Here is a 16,975-nt window from a genome sequence, read left to right as displayed (position 1 = left end):
CTGCAGCGCTCGTGTGGTACACACGGCATACATAACAAAAATGTTTCCAATTAGAATTAATATTGTGATTAAACAAGAAATAACAAAAAATCCGATCGCAAAGTCACACTCAGTAGTCATACCGGTACATGTTTTGTTGAACATATTTTTTTTTTCGAATTCGACACTTATATTTGAATTATTCCCGCACATATGATGACCTATGAAATCCTAATAAACAAAGGTATTTGGAATTGTGTTTAAAAGTCACACATACCCATTACTGTTTTTGCTATGGTGCTGGTTGGCCGTCGTATCTTTATAAGATCATGGTTAGTACGCATACGCAAATTTTACTTATGAATAACCTATAATATTTCATTCGATTTTAGCTTCCCTTATTACATACACAACATGATCTAACATGCGACTTTCAAACACGATTGCTTGTAATGAATCCAAACAAATAAACTGGTTAGCTACGCTATTTTGTGTTATCACTAACTTGTAAAATATCGATCAAAAATCTAGTTCTTAAGGACGTGAAACGTCAATCATCAAAACAACGATTATCATTATTGACATTATAAAAATATTACGTCTTCTTGAAATAATTTTATGTATCTTTCTTTTCTTTCTTTCTTTTGATAAATGAAAACTTGACTTTCTAACTAAACTATAGTTACGATTGTGACGTGCTTCCACACTCGATTCATCGACACACAGTTTTTGTCGAATTCCTTTATCCAGGCGAAGAACAACGACATAAAGCTCTGCCTACACTATCAAAGTAGTTTGACAAAAAAGTGTGATGTGCGCGCCCAAACATGGCAGTGAAATTCCCAAATATAGTAGTGATATGGCATCATCATTAGTTTGATAGAGTGTAGACAGAGCTTAATTCTAGGTTCTTGGTCTTCGCAAATCAAACGCTCCTAAGTTCACAACTCAAAACGCCATATAAAACCTTCTATGATATGCGTACGGATTATTATACTATTAATGGTCGATTCCAATGATTAGTATCCTGGTATAAAGTATTTCCGACGACAACACTTTCAAACTAAGTACTGTTTAACACCACCGACAATGTTGAATATAAAATTGTACTGTTTTGTAATACTTTTAATAGAGCAAGTCCAGGCCTGGAGTAGTAGTAGCAGTATTGTTGGATCTAGCGTAGAATCAGGTAATACACACAAGTTATTTGTATGTCTTATAGTTAAAATACTTAATTAAAGGGACAGTTTAATTCAGATAGGCTTTTTCAAGTTGTGTTGTCGGTCACTTTTAGCTTGATCCATCAGTCGTTTTGGTAATCGTAGGCCTAATAAATGTGGCCTATATGACAATTATACATTATGTTAAAAAATTATGTTTAACCCTATTTATTTTTTTATATCTTTTCTTCTTAACCAAAAATAAATCAAAAATACTATTATTTGTATTGAAATGTCACCGAAGTATATTCAAACGCTTACAAGATAGTTTAATAGTAGTTATAAGTTATAATATACATTAATAACATACATTTTCACTCTCTTTTTCTACATTTCACTAACTAATACATGACCATGAACATATATTACGGTAACTTGTTATTACGGGATCTAGGTTTGAAAAAAGGTGTGTTAAGGATTTAACGTACACTTAATCCCTAAGGTCATTTAATTATTGGTCTGTCTATTTCCATGCTTTTCAATGCAAAGAAATGATTTTGCTTGACAAAACTGATGATACTTTTTTTTCCAAACCTTTCTAAAATGATTGAAATAAAGAAAGGCAAGAACCGTAACAGAGTAGAATAATAAAACATGTTAATAATCTAATATTATTTCTGATTAAATCGGGATTGTGAAAAATACACTATCAATGTAGGCCTACTTCTTTCTCACTAACTTATCAATGCATTTGTAGAGGTGGATTGTGGTGTAATTGGCCCAGCCGAATCCAAGCCATCAGATATCCATTCTCCGAGATATCCCGAAAAGTATCCGAGGTATTCCGATTGTGCGTGGTTAATCCGAGCAGACCCAGATCAAGTGATATTATTTCAATTTGTTGATATTGATATTGAAAAGTCTGAAGACTGCCCGTAAGTATGCATTGCTTGATTACTGACAACAGTCAGAGCAGGAGTGGAGTTGCATGAAGGTCATTCCTTTCTTGCAGTAGAATTTAATCTGTAGCTATTGAAGTTTTTGGGAAGTGCAGTTAGTCGCAATTGGTATTCCTTGCCCTTGCAAGTACATATAAATAGAGTATATTCATGTTTATAATACGGTACTTTTCTCTAGTTACGATGCAGTTCGTATCTATGATGGCCCAACGAAAAAATTCCCTCGAATAGTGAACCACTGTGGTACCAACAATGCCCCACCTGACTTCACTTCTTCTGCCCAACATCTTCTGGTGGAGTTCGAGTCAGATGGATCGGACAGTGGAAGAGGATTTCGAGCCCGCTACACAGCCAAACAAGCTGCTATAAACACAGACGAAAATAGTTCTATTGACGAACCTATTGAAGGATGGACTCCTGGAGTCGATACGGATGGTAAATATTGTAGAGAAAAACATTCTTACTAGGTCTAGGCCTTTTCTTCTACACATTTTTAGCATTTTATTACGTCCAATGTAGCTCTTCAATCTTAACGGAACATAATTTTCAGTTAGGCCTAGTATTTTTTATTTTTCCTGAAATAAACTAATTTGATCCAATATTCTTTCTCAGGTTGCAGCAAAATAATTCGTGCCATCAATGGCACAGTAACTTCTCCAGACTTTCCTCATCATTATCCTAATGACGTCACGTGCGCACTTGTTGTTCAAGCGCCTCCTAATTATCACATCACTCTTCAGTTTAAATCAATGGATATGGAAGATTTCGACTGTTCTTTTGACTATATTGAAATCAGAGATGGTGAATTTGAAGGCAAGTCTATCTAATGTCAAAAGGCTAAATTAACTATCTGTAGGTTACAAACTGCCATGAAGCAGTTAGGCCTAAACGTAATATCCAACCTGTTTGTTCCATAAGATATAGATATATAAATCGTAATTATCATATCCTCTTTTTAATTTCAGATTCAGAACTTCATGGCGTTTTCTGTGGTAACCGATTACCCGAGACCTTTACGAGCTCTGGTGAAGCAATTCGTATCGACTTCGTATCCGATGTGTCGACTCACAAACTTGGGTTTGAAGCTACTTTTACTTCAAGTAAGTCTTTAACGCCATAAGTTAATGGTAGGCCTATACTGTAGTATAAAGAAGAAGAAACAGTTTACTACGAACTATAGATGATACCAACCAAACTCAACAAGTTAATGTTAAACTTATTTGCAAACGTAAACATTTCTCTTTTTCAGAAAAACGTTCAAGAATCACTGGAGAAGGTGATGGTGAGGAAGAGGAGGTAGATCCTGATCTATATTTCAAGCAAGAACCACATGACGTAACACTGGTGATTGGAGAGGAGGTCAGACAGAGTTGTGAAGCTATGTTAGACGGTGCTACAATTACATGGTTGAAAGACGGAAACGAGCTTCCTGCAGGTATTGTGTACCACCTATCTAAATTATACCTTAGGCCTACTATCTGCGTAGTATCTCTACTTCTATTAGGCCTATCCAAGGTGCATCAAAGAAATATACCAAAGACATTTAAACATTTTCAATTACTGGTGTCCTGTGTCATGTTATCGTGGCTACAATGCGAATAAGGAAATACAATCCAAATCCAATATCTAAATGTTTTTTTATGTCATCTTAGGTGAAGAAGTTGAAGGTATATTTGCTTTTGACAGTGGTCGTATAATCATACCGAGTGTGGAGAGGAAACATCGAGGTATTTACACGTGCCGCATTGAAACACCAGACGGCCTTAGCGCAGAGAAACAGGTATACTTCAGTAAGTAGACTTCCACTCACAACTCCACGGAACAACCAAAGCCCATATTGATTATTACAAATTCAAATGATTATTTAAATTATATATTATTCAACAGATTTTGAAGGAGAAAGTTTGCCTACGCCAAAGGCTCCAGAGATAATAGATTTTGACAACAAACCAGAGAACGGAACAATATTTGCCGACGAGGATCATACGTTCGTGTGTCGTTCCGCAGACGCTACCACAATTGGATGGGAAAAAGACGGTGTACCAATTGAAGTTGGGAGTCACTTTGTTCTAATATTTTCGGATCTGTTGGTCATTGATGTTACGGAAAATGAAGAAGGAAAGTATACCTGCTATATACTGGACTCGGATGGTGAAAGAGTTGGCGAATCAGACGCCTGGCTGGCTATCAAACCAGAGGAAAAGATATCAGACGGTAAGATCTTATTATGCTTGATTCCCACTTTTTCGTAATGCTTGCGCACGCGCAGATCGATTTGTTTACAAAGTGGGCGGGGCTTGCGCGTTGCATGTTGGGAAATAGCGTTGAAGTTACGTTTACGTGCTTGTGCGAAAACTCCCTAATATTGACCAATGACGGTAATCCCAACTGGTATGAGCTGTCGCTCACTTGCATTGCGCCTAATACGACGTCCACTCACAAACGAACAGAAACTACCAAACTGTTCCTTATCTGATAAAGAGGACGGTATTTAAACAGTTACTTAATTCTTTTCAGTGTGTGGAATTCTGAATTCAAAAGAATATTTAGAAAGCATTGAAGAAGACGATAGGGGGTACATTGTGAACGGCGACACATCCATTGTTGGATCCACACCCTGGATGGCACGTCTTTATCACACGAGAGTAAAGAGGTTTTTCTGCGGGGCAAGTATCCTTAACTACGAATGGATCATCACGGCAGCGCATTGCCTGGCGGATAAGGGAGACTTTAAAATTACCAGGAACGAAGACCTTGTGATATGGGTTGGTGATCACGACGAGTTGACGATGGGTAGAGATGAAGAGAAGTTTCAAGTCGAAGAGATCATCAGTCATGAAAACTTTGATCAAAAAACTTTTGACAACGATATTGCGCTGATTAAATTATCAAGAAAAATTAAAACATTTACGGAATATGTTAAGCCTGTTTGTTTGCCAAGTAAATCAGTGGTTAAGGAGATTTCAGGGCCGGGGAAGTTGGTTCGTGTTATGGGCTGGGGAAGGCTTGAAGAAGGAGCCCCAACCACATATCCTAGATATATACAAGAAGTAACAATACCTCTTGTAGGGAAGAAGACGTGTATAGATGCTACGAGTCATGAAGTAACGGTCAACATGATTTGCGCTGGGCATGCCACAGGGCAACAGGACGCTTGCCAGGGGGACAGTGGTGGTCCACTTGTCCGAGTGACAGAAGATGGGCGTTGGCAGCTCCTAGGTATTGTAAGTTGGGGTGAAGGATGTGGAGCAGCCGGTACATATGGCTACTATGCAAAGGTAATTCGCTACCGGGATTGGATCAGCAATTACGTGCCTGGAGTTTATGACTAGCATGCATAAAAGGCACAATGCCAAACAGAAATAAATATAAAAAAAAAATAAATAAATAAATATACTTCAATTGAGCAACATCAATTGACGAAAATTCCCCTAAAATATTCTGACCGCCTTATTCGCTCTTTTCAAGTACTGTATAATACGAGATTTTGGCAAAACACCAACTGGGTTTCTCGTTCAAAATAAATGTATGTTGGTAGTTCCTGTTTTGGACTTTAAAGCAAAAATACATAACTGGTTACTTCAGAATTAATCAAAGCACCAAGTACTCTTTTTCTTTTTTTTTTTTTCACTTAGCACAACCTGCATAAAAGTTTGATATGTTTGTTTTTCAAAATGCTGTGTTATGCATTATTTTCAGTAAAATAAAGAATGGTTCTTGGAAAATTTACAGAGTTTCATCACATTTTTGTTGATATATCTATATTGAAAAGTGCAAGTGAGTGCCGCGAGCGGATCTATGGACAAATATTGTCAAATATTTTTATCGGCGTATCCAGTTTTCTTGAAGATATAGGGAACAGATAGAAGTACTACAATGAAAATTAGTAAGTTTTAGCAAGAATTTTGCATTGGAGGGGATCTTTGGACGGTAGTAAATTGTTCGAAATTACGTGAAATATGTGGTCTACGAGGCGGTATGCGAGAGCGTGGTTGAAGAACGATTTGCAAATTCATGAAAACAAAGTTGATAAATGATTAGTATAATGAGCATTGAAATAAAAAATATATAATGAATAATGTAGAGCAGAGTTACTTCCTTGAGTTTTATGAAACTAGTTAACAACATCCGGGTAATAAATGATCCCCAACCACTTATCAAAAACGAATTACTTCCCTTGATGTACAATCCCTTTCCTGACTGGAAATACTTAAGATAAATTATCCTCAGCTCAGGTTCCAGCGAACAAAACTAAACACCGATGCTCATTGTGTCAACATTAACAGAATACATAAGTAACAACATTTTTTAAATTTTTCTAAATACTTTATTTTGGTTCAGTTCAATCATACATACTAAGCATTGCAAACATAATACAACATATTTCAATTTAGTTTATAAAGTTGAAAATATTTTATATGTAAATGGTTAATAAAATACACAGAACACATTTAGGTTTCTTAGCCTACACTCACATCTCTCCTTTTCTGTTTAACTTAACTATAACGATAGAGTTCTTTGCGTTCTTTAAACGCCACCACCTTCCCCATTTGTGTTCCTGACCGACCGCTGCCACTAGGTGGCGTCCATCACTTGTAAACTGCAAGTCGTTGACTGTACCCATCTATGGAAATATAGTAAGTTGCAGTTATGTTTTGAAAATATAATAAATAATAATATTACACAAGAAATTGGCATGTATGTTTTAGTATGATATTATATAATGCTTATATATTAATCCTTTATGGAAATGTACTTACCACAGGTATGTTGAACAGAGGGGTGAGGGATCTGTATCCAGCACCACACAGCCACAGTCTTACAAATGAATCTCTTGAGCCTAGACGAAAAAAACAAACAAATGGATGCAATATACATACACATTGAAGACAAGAATAAAATAGTTAGTTTTAAAGAGGCCTACTGTAACTGTCTAAATATTTTCCATATGGGCCTCAGAAGGTTAAATGTGGGTATGCCGATTATATCTACCAGATACTTTCTATTAAGCTATGTTGGAAATACAACTTCTACCTACATGTACCTGTAGCGACAAGATCAGAATTGTGTAAAGCTGCCACTGAGCTAATCCAGTTCTCTTGTGGGAGACCGCCCTCACTGCTGGTCGCATTATCGTGGGCCTTCGGTACTACCACAATAGGTTTCTTTTTCATAATACTCCATATAGCTACACTTCTGTAAAAGCATTATATAATAGTGATAATATTTTAATTCTGTACAATACATAATGATACCAAAATCAGTTCCTGTATTTCTAGCTTGTCTAAGCCAAATAAAATATGCTAAAGCCAACTATTTTGCATAAGCTATTAAAAATAATACCTACCATATTTTCTATACACTTATATGGTACTACCCTAATAATGGTACTACCCTAACAGCCTATTATTATTGCTAAAAAAAAATATACAATACATAAACTCATCTACCTTATTTACCTTTATAAAAAAATAACTTACCCATCCTCCCCACCAGATATCATGTGTTCTTCATTTATCAGTCTAACACAGTCGATTGACCCGCTTCAAAAAACAAATAGATTTTAGCTTTTTTGATAATCTTTTTTTCTTCTTGATGCAGTTTCCATGTTTAATTATAGAAGTGTATGTCCAACCTATATAATATACTACTTGCAATAATGGCGTTTTGGGGACACTGAAGACATCAAAATAATAGTCTACAATGATTGATTGACTAAAAAATCAAAATGACCAATCCTACGTACCTTTGGTTTTTAAAAACTAGTTGTGATTCTTCCGGGATTTTCCAGATCCTAATGGTATTATCGCGACTTCCGGCTGTAATGGCTCTATCCCGCGTCAAACTGTCAATGGCCGTTATTGAATCTTGATGACCGAAGCTAGAAATTTAAATAAGTAGAAAAGTAATTAAATATTATGAACGCTGGATATAATTATTGCATCTACTCAAGATCTTATAAGCATGTAGATATGCACATACACACAAGTGATATTTAAGCCAAGGAGCTAGTGAAAATTCATTCATTCATTCATCAGTGGAAAATTACTTCTATTTATTGTCATTTGCATATAAAATATACATAGAAATTATATTTGCTCGGAGCTATACAAAAACAGATAAACTTGCTTTTATTAACCATGTTAATATACACAAGTTTAAAGTTATAAAAATTGTGAAAGTAATCAGTTTTTAAAATTGATCTTCTTACAGTGTTTCTACGTAAGCCATCTCATCTAGATTCCACACTTTTACTGATCTATCATGTGATGCACTAAATAACTGATGTGTCCCTTTTCTAAAGGCTAAACCCTGAAGAAAAAAAAACAACAAATCACAGCATATTGTTAAGAACAGATAGTTGACAAACATATACAAAAAATGAATACGGATAAGAAATAGTACAAGATTTACAGAATTGAGCATCACAATTTTTTTTTTTCAACAAATATTTTGTTATGCCTAAGAAATCTTACTTGGACTAACAGACATACTGCAACTTACCGATATTGAATCTCTATGACCTGTAAATGTGTGGATTCGATCCATAGTCTGAGGGTTCCATATATGAATCACTTTATTTTTACATCCAGATGCCTGTCAATTAAAACAAAATGTGAACATTTAATTTAGCAGACTTTTAAATATCATTAAAACTTTATAAATAGAAATCGCATTATTCAACTCCTCCTATTCAACTACCATGCAATAATTTTTTATATTTTGAAATACAAATACTTTACCAGAAACTTATTGTCTGTAGATATAGCTAATGCTAAAACATGTGTTGTATGTCCAATGTGGGTTTCTTCTGTTCCCTTTCTTCCACCTGCAATAACTTTTATTTTTTTGCCAGTTTCAAAATTCCCTAAGAAAAGAAAAAATTATTTTAAAGGTACATATATTTTTAATGGATACAAACCTGACCATTTACAGTGCCACACAAAAATAAAATTGAAAAATGTTAAGAGAATCAGGTTTAACTTTGAAGTAGTACTTAAAAGTATTAGAAAAAGCAATTGAGAAGAAATTTACATTTAATAATGGCTCCATCCTTAGAAGCACTGTAGATGAACTGGCTGTCGGATGAGACTACAAGACAGGTCAAAGGTAACTTGTGACCTCTTAAAATTCTGATGTCATCACTTGAAGGAGCAACAAGAGTCTCTGCTACCTTACGTTGAAGTTTTCCTCTTTGTTCAAGCTTAAATATAGTGTGAAAAAATGGTATATTATGAACCATATTCTTTAAAAAGTTATGAAAATATATCAATTAAAATTGTATAATGGTGTGAGATAACAACATTACACTTTGTTCTTATTGCAGGAAAGGGCACCAATCAAATGAAACATTCAGTTACAAAACAAACCAACAACTCACAATTTCATCTTTCAATCTGTGCGCTACGGCATCTTCATCAATTTCCTTTAGTTCATTTTTTTCTCTTTCTAAAAACAAAGCAATAATATTGTAGCTGTATATTAATAATTAATGCAATTTAAAAAATAAAAGCGTTGATTAACACAGTAAAGAATATAGCGCATATCCTATTTGAAGCTTTCAGGGAGTATATTGGAGTTTGTCATCCATGCATTCGTATGAGAATCTTTGACCAAAAAACAATTCATATAATACCTTCTTCCTCCAATTGTGATAAATAAAGTTTTGTTAGACGAAGACGTTTTTCTTGTACAGTTTCTTCTTCAGATTCTGATGCTTCAATATGATCATCTACCTTTCTTTCATTTTCACTGTAAAAAAATGTTTTCAATTGTTTATTTTTATCATGGTTTGATTGTAATATTTGTTATTAATTTCTAAAAGTTACTAATTCAACACTTCACACTGCAGTACTGCACCTTTCATCTGAATCACTTTCTATTTCTTCATTTCTTTGTCTTTTTATTTTTTTCTTCACCTGTGATTTTTCAGCAACTGTTCTCTGTAAAGATTACAAAAATCCTTTAAATTTAAAAAATGTATTAATAAATGTAGGCTAGTAAATTGTTGTTTTTTAATTTTATATTAAATAATGAATATAACATTGTAAATTGGATATATATAATATGAAAATAACGGATTGAATGAATTGATTAGAAAGAACGAAACAATCATCAAGCAAGTAATACGAAGGATTGGGACGAACTGACTCTTTATAAAGTTACCCTCGACGACCACTGCTTGCACAAGCCTTTATTCTCCAAACGTAGGCCGGTCAGGTCTTTAATAGATAGCTATCATTATTAAAAGCTATTTATTCTTACATAAAAGCTGTATATATGTTAGATATTGCATATTTGTATAAATAAAAACATACTTTACGGTTCTTAGTCTTTGATTTACCCGATTCCTTAATGAAAAAAGACATTTTTAATCAAAAACCCCCAACAAACTTCGTTTTTTTAACGTGGATGTGAAATTACCATGCCGCCGTCGTCGTCTGCTACTGCTTTTCTTTATATTTGTAAATATTAGTTCTTTTCATCACAAATTCATTACCAATATTATTTTAAAATATAAGTTAAACCCATTTTAAAATATAAAAATATATTAAAATAAATATCAAAAGTAGTTTAAATAAATAAAAATAAAGAAAAATACAAAATAATAGGGTTTATTTAACATATTTTATAAAAATGAATTCGGTCAAAGTGCAATTGAGCTGTAAGGCAGCTATGGCGCGTGTGGTAAGTAAAATTGTACCAAAGAATATTTACTTAAATTGTATTGGCTGATATTTTAGAAAATTAGTTGCAATCTGCATTTCATTAAACTTTAATTTTAAATACTTAATTACAAAAAAAGTATGTATGTATAAAAGTGTGAACAGAAAAAAAAGCAAACAAGAAACGGCGTGCAATCAAAAAGGCACTAAAGACGTCCCATAGTTTATACAAAACTAAAATAGCGTCGGTTTCGAATTTTCAGGTAAGGTTTTTCAACAAAATGCAATAATTAACAATTATTTATTTATATATGCAGTATTTAACATTAATTAACTTTATCTAGGTTCATATTTGACTGTTATCTATAAAAAATAGGTCTGTCTAGGCCTAGGCTAGGCCTATCTATGTAGTATATATAGGCTAGGCCTAAAAAGTTAGGCCTTCTTGTTGGGCCTATAGCTAGGCCCTAGCCTAGGCCTAGCCTACTACTAGTAGGCCTAGCCTACTATCTGGACAGGCCTATTTTACTCTAGTAGGAGGCCTAGTAGCTAGAGGGCCTAGAAGCTCTACTACAGGCGCGGGCTAGGCCTAGGCTAGCTAGCCTCGGCTCTCTCTAGCTAGCCTACTAGGCCTAGCTAGCTAGGCTAGCTAGTATTGTAAGGCAGGACTACTGTAGTGTAGGCTGGCCCTAGCTAGGCTAGTAGTACTAGAGGCCTACTAGGTAGGCTAGAGATAGAGACTAATTAGAGGGTAGGATGGGCCTGAACTCTAATTAGTATTGATTGAGTGAGTTGGTCTCCTATAGCTAGGCCTATCTTATCTATAAAAAGCCTAACTAATAGTCTAAGGCGGCTACTCAGCTAGGCCTATATTTAAATTATGTATAGTACACGGAAAGTTTTATGTATTTGTTATTCTATATTATACGGTACGCGACCAATAGGATTCGTAAAGTCCAGGTTGACCTTAAATTGACCTCAAATACGTAGCTCGTGGCTAAAAAGGCTTTTGTGTTTACCTCCTTTACTCGCGCAGGCCTAGCAGGCTCTGCGTTATGATTAAATAAAGTGTTATAAATAAAAAATAAATGTTCTTGTATTTTCTATAAAGAAAAAACAGTCGCTGCTGTAGGGGAAATGCACGTGTGTGGCTTGTCTCACAGCGTTGGCTTTGTGATTTTTTAAATTAAATTGCGCCCTCAATGTAAGAAAATAATATTTATGTAATCAATTAGTAAAAATTAAGACGTCATCGGTCATTTTATGCGTACGTAAAATCCAGGGAAGGTAAAATCAGGGTTACGTAAAACAGAGGCTCTACTGTATATAGATGGTAGGTAGATTATTTGTTTATATTATTATGGCTATTAATTATTATTAATTTATAATAATAAACTGATTGATATTATTTTAATATTAAGTAATATTTTTTTTAGTTCATACTCACTGAGTACAGTAGTAGTAAATTTAGGCTAGTAATTGGGCCACTGTTTTTTTGTTTCACATTTTAATTATTGATTAACTGTACTGTAGAGAATTGAACATTTAAATGATTAAATTTATTTATATTGACAGGAATATTTACCTTTAAGTACAATGGCACTTGAGATTAAGCAAGAAATGTTGAATAGTCCAGATGTTACAGTAGCAAGAAGTCGTCTAGATGGTGTTCTGCAGCATCTGGTGGACCAAGCTGACGAAGGGTAAAACTTTTCATCATAATTTTGTCTTCCTCCAGACTTATTATGCAGTTAATTTAAACCACTAGAATTTTTCATCATAATTTTGTCTTCCTCCAGACTTATTATGCAGTTAATTTAAACCACTAGAATTATTGCTATTAGTATTAATTGTTTGCATCATTTCTTTCTTGATAGTGACCCCTCAGAAGATGAATTGTCAACAAAAAGCCCACAAGACATCAAAAGGTAAACAATTTATCAAATTTGGAAAGAACCTAATTTTGTCGTTTAGATACCTAATATGGCAATTCCAATAGTAATACCATAATACAGAACCTGTATGTTTGTTTCTAATACCTTATTTGGTAATTTTTTTTAAAGTGAAGGGTCATCTGTGTCAACATCATCTCCATCTAAGAAAATATCAAATCGATCGAGAAAACGCAAGAAAAGAGAAATTTCATCAAATACCGACTTTGACACTGCTTTAGTTGAAAGTATTCATTTGAAACGTAAGATAAATTTAGATTTCTTATAAGCACCCCATTCAATCCAGTATACATTATATAAAAAAATTCCAATTCCCCACCCCTCAATTCCCCTCCCCGACCAGAACATCCAGCATCTTCCCTGATATGATTTAATGATACTTCACACTGTTTATTCAGGATTCATGTTTATTTTGTTTTCTCTGTAGATACATACATTATGAAGTTGTTTGATAGAAGCTTAGATCTGGCACAGTTTGAAAGCAGTACTCCACTATACCCTGTCTGCCGTGATTGGATGAATAACCAACCACAAGCGAAACATCCAACCAGAACTCGCACCCCATCTCCTGAACCTCTACCAGATTCTGATCAAGTAAATGTCATTTTACATTCTTTAATAGATCATGTTTATTTCATGCCTTCCGTATTCCATAAACTTCAGAGTTTGTGATTAACTGCATTCGAACTGATTAATATGGTTTTTTTTTTATATTATCTAAATATTAGTGTCGATAATAATAATAATGATACTACACATTTTTCTAAAGGAATCGTCCACAAAAGATATATACAAGATGCCGCCACCTCTGGCTGCACCAATCCAAGGCCCAGATGACAGAGATCTCAGGATACCTTCACCAGTTCACCAACCAGATGAGGCACTTGATATCAATATGGACCCTGACACCGCACCTGCCGGAGAAATCCTGCTTCAAAACCATCTGCAAAGGTGGAGGCAAATCAGACAAAAGTAAGTGGTTGAAATATTCAATTCCATTTCTGTTTATCAAAGGAGTTTACCGTAATGAAATTCTAAGCGCAGTTGAGCAAAATCACGAACGGAAGACCGCGTTGTGTTGTTAAATAATCGGAAAAAAAACATAAATTAGACCGCGCTTTAGATTAAGGGATAAATAAACTTATTGAGTGTCACAAATTGATGTGACTACCGCAAAAACTATCTGTATTTATTTTTGTATTTGTTTTTGCATTTTTTTCTAGGTGGAAAGAGACTACCCAAGCAAACTACTCTCGTTATTCAGAGAGTTATACTATGTTAAGAACAATGTACGAATTGGGTAATGATGTGGCCAGGTCTTGAAAATGTAATGTAATAATAGAAAATGTTTAAAATTTTGGTATCCTAACATGACACTTGAAGCCCTCTGATAGGGCCTTAAGGCAAGGGGATTATTTTTGTGAGGGCGTGTGGTGCAGTGTGTTGGACGCTGGATTACTGATCGTGAGATCCTGGATCCATTTTTTGCCGCATTGCTTGTATCCTTAGGCAAGACACTTTACTTACATTTGCCTCTCTCCACCCAGGTGTATAAAATGGGTACCCGGTTAGATCAAGACACAACTATGCGCTGATTTCAAGCTGCATTATGGGAGTATGTTTCCATACGTGTTTGATCCAATAAATAAACCGGGGTAATAATGATATGTAAAGCGCCTTTGAGCATGATTACTCATGAAAAGGGCACTATAGAAATGTGGTATTATAAGGGGAATCAACGCAAACAAATTTAGTATTTAAGACATATTTCGAAACTTTACCCAATCTGTGAAAAGATACATTTTTCAGCTGAACATCAGAATCGGGGCCCTATCTGAAATTACAAGTTTTGTGTCTGACAAGTTGGGTCCCCATCTGAGGTGGTGTAAAATTTAAATATTTCATAATATACCCATCACAATATCATTTTCTGGACATTAGTTTGCGTAGGCCATTACAAGTATAGAATTATACTAATACAGTAGTTAAGGATGTTGCTTATTTGTGACACTTATGAAGCCCTTCCTGGACTTACGTTTTTAGTAAGTCCAGAAAGGGCTTGTTAAGGCTCAATATGTCGCTTGGTCGGTCGGTCGATAAACACTAACTTGAGCACGTGACTGCAGCCATGTATGGTTACCAAACATGTTTTTTGCTAATTTTGCTGCTTCTCCGATGACCTCTGTCAGATTTTAAAAATAAAGTCTGATACAATCATCAGTTAACATGCGTGCTATCTTATTTTCAAATTATTTTCCGTGAGACTAGCTGATTATCATCAACATGTCTCTGAGTATGGTGTCCATTTTCAAACATTTGTAAATAACATGATCAGGCACACAGTCGATATTCCTATCAATTCCTTCCTCCATTATTTTAATAGGAAACTTTCTTCACCTTTGCCAATTTGATTTTCACCGTAGAGTAGTAGTAGTACATTTTGGTGGTTTCACGGAAGCTGTACTTGAAGCTTTCAAGGCTCTACTACTGATAGAAAATACATCGCTGTCAGCTCTCAACTTTCTTGTTGTTGGTCGTAACTTTACCGCATCCTTCCATTCTTATACAAGACAATCAAATAGATTTGTTTTCTCTATTTGTACTTGTCTATAGCTACTTCTGCCTCCTTTCCACCCAATGTTCCATGATATTCATGACATTCTGCTTATACGTACAAAATATAGTTGAGTTGGTTATCAGGTCAATGCATTTTGATTTCTTTTTCTTCTGAGTGTCTCTGTATAACCTATACAAGCCTTCCTCAACGAAGCATTTCCACCCATTGTAGTTTTGAACCATATATAGTTGTGAACTTATGTCACTAACAGGTTAATAACTTGCTAACAAGATTTCTTTACAACAATTCTGTGTAATCTTTTTTTTATCATCTAACATTTTTGCCAACTCTCAAGAAGATCTACAGGTAGTGATTCATCCCAACTAAGTTTCTGTTTAAGCTCTTGTACTATAACTTTTGCCTTCAAGTGAACGGGCAAACGTATCCATGTGGATCATAGATTAAACTAACAAGACTAAGCAATCATCATCTCATTTAAGCGGTTTCTTTATCTGTAATTTCATATCCCATTGTACAGTACACCTCTCTGTCAGCAAGGTTTTATTATTCAAATCTAAACCTTTGACTTCCTTAGCACATTCATCATCTGGTATGGAGTAAATCACAGTGGTATCGTTGCTAATCCATTTTGTTAACCTAAAAACACCTTTATCCACCGAAATTTAACAATCATCCAGAACACTCTGGATAGTATCAACGTGAAAACTGTCTCTATTTTCCTCTGTAATAATAATACATGCACAGCAACTTTGACTCCAGGTTCCACCAAAGAGATCTTTAAATATCTATCGTAAAATCAAAGAAGGTATAATTTATAATTTTGTAAAATGCTTTTATATTTACCTTTATTTAATATATAGTTGTAGCTTTTCTCGATAATTGCTTCTGTTTTCAGGATATTCTATTCTGAAAAGGTTAAATATAACAGGGTCACTATTGTCAATGAATGTTATATAAAACACTTCTTGCCTTTTGCGAGGTGTAATGGATATATGTCCTGTTGAATGACCATCACTACAATGTTCTTGCTGACCAATGATCACTCAAGTGCCTTATTAGAAAAACGAGATTATCATAAAGTCCAAGCTCGGTAGGTAGATCAGCCATAAATTGATCTTCCATCTTGTGATTCATTTTCCTGCATTTCACCATCTAAATATAACAGTTTTCGCTAATTTAGGAACTTCTATAATCCAATATCTTGCTCTCACTTTGCCAGCTGTAACTGCAACTTCATTATGTCCTTGTTCATGCATTGGACAAGTTATAAGATATGATAGACAATGTTCTTTCAGCAGAAGAACTGGGCGTTTACTATCGTAGGCAATTTTATTTTCTGCACCACCAGCTCTACCCCCAACGTAAATTCTTCAAAGGAGCTTAACATTTTGAATTCTCCCTTCTTTCTGTACACGACTGTAGCGAATGCTGCGATTTTCGAATCTAAAACCTTTCTGACTCCTCCATTTATTAGGGTGTAAGCGGTCCTTCAGTGAACACAAGCTCAATTTTCTGTTTAGAACGCATGTTCCTCACAACTCACAGCCATTGATACTGATGGAGCTTGGTCGATTTCAGGTTTAACACAGACCGGTTGAGTATTGTTGATTGATTGAGTTTTTGACCACTTCACTTGTTCTCGGAATGTTCTGCATTTGTGAACGTCCATTCGGGTTGTAGC

At 34.8% G+C, this 16,975-nt stretch overlaps 3 protein-coding genes across 4 annotated transcripts; 2 read left to right on the top strand and 1 right to left on the bottom strand.

Annotated features, from left to right (window-relative positions):
• Positions 1-892: 892 nt before the first annotated feature.
• On the top strand, positions 893-5,827 carry LOC140058496 (mannan-binding lectin serine protease 1-like). The gene is made up of 9 exons (XM_072104125.1): positions 893-1,168; positions 1,897-2,074; positions 2,277-2,533; positions 2,711-2,911; positions 3,064-3,198; positions 3,348-3,533; positions 3,751-3,888; positions 3,986-4,312; positions 4,616-5,827. Exons 1-9 carry the CDS (start codon positions 1,069-1,071, stop codon positions 5,428-5,430), a joined length of 2,337 nt encoding a protein of 778 aa, XP_071960226.1. The 5' UTR covers positions 893-1,068; the 3' UTR covers positions 5,431-5,827.
• A 518-nt stretch (positions 5,828-6,345) lies between these two features.
• LOC140058497 (U3 small nucleolar RNA-interacting protein 2-like) lies at positions 6,346-10,567 on the bottom strand. Of its 2 annotated transcripts, none has more exons than XM_072104126.1 (13): positions 10,417-10,567; positions 9,959-10,041; positions 9,735-9,850; positions 9,480-9,547; positions 9,134-9,302; positions 8,842-8,966; positions 8,603-8,695; positions 8,310-8,410; positions 7,845-7,979; positions 7,579-7,641; positions 7,137-7,294; positions 6,859-6,938; positions 6,346-6,722 (listed from the first exon to the last, which is right to left on the bottom strand). In XM_072104126.1, exons 1-13 carry the CDS (start codon positions 10,465-10,467, stop codon positions 6,570-6,572), a joined length of 1,395 nt encoding a protein of 464 aa, XP_071960227.1. In that variant the 5' UTR covers positions 10,468-10,567; the 3' UTR covers positions 6,346-6,569. The 2 variants fall into 2 exon arrangements, with proteins under 2 accessions (XP_071960227.1, XP_071960228.1); XM_072104127.1 differs by having other exon boundaries at positions 6,347-6,722; positions 7,143-7,294.
• A 430-nt stretch (positions 10,568-10,997) lies between these two features.
• Positions 10,998-15,579, top strand: LOC140058731 (protein lin-37 homolog). The gene is made up of 7 exons (XM_072104454.1): positions 10,998-11,027; positions 12,340-12,467; positions 12,642-12,692; positions 12,828-12,958; positions 13,144-13,310; positions 13,486-13,688; positions 13,940-15,579. Exons 2-7 carry the CDS (start codon positions 12,361-12,363, stop codon positions 14,037-14,039), a joined length of 759 nt encoding a protein of 252 aa, XP_071960555.1. The 5' UTR covers positions 10,998-11,027; positions 12,340-12,360; the 3' UTR covers positions 14,040-15,579.
• Positions 15,580-16,975: the final 1,396 nt, after the last annotated feature.

The sequence above is a fragment of the Antedon mediterranea genome, chromosome 9 (genome assembly GCF_964355755.1).
Source record: "Antedon mediterranea chromosome 9, ecAntMedi1.1, whole genome shotgun sequence".
In the NCBI taxonomy this organism is placed as follows: Eukaryota; Metazoa; Echinodermata; class Crinoidea; order Comatulida; family Antedonidae; genus Antedon; species Antedon mediterranea.
Note: the sequence above shows the minus strand (reverse complement) of the source record. Positions and strands in the feature narration are given on the sequence as shown.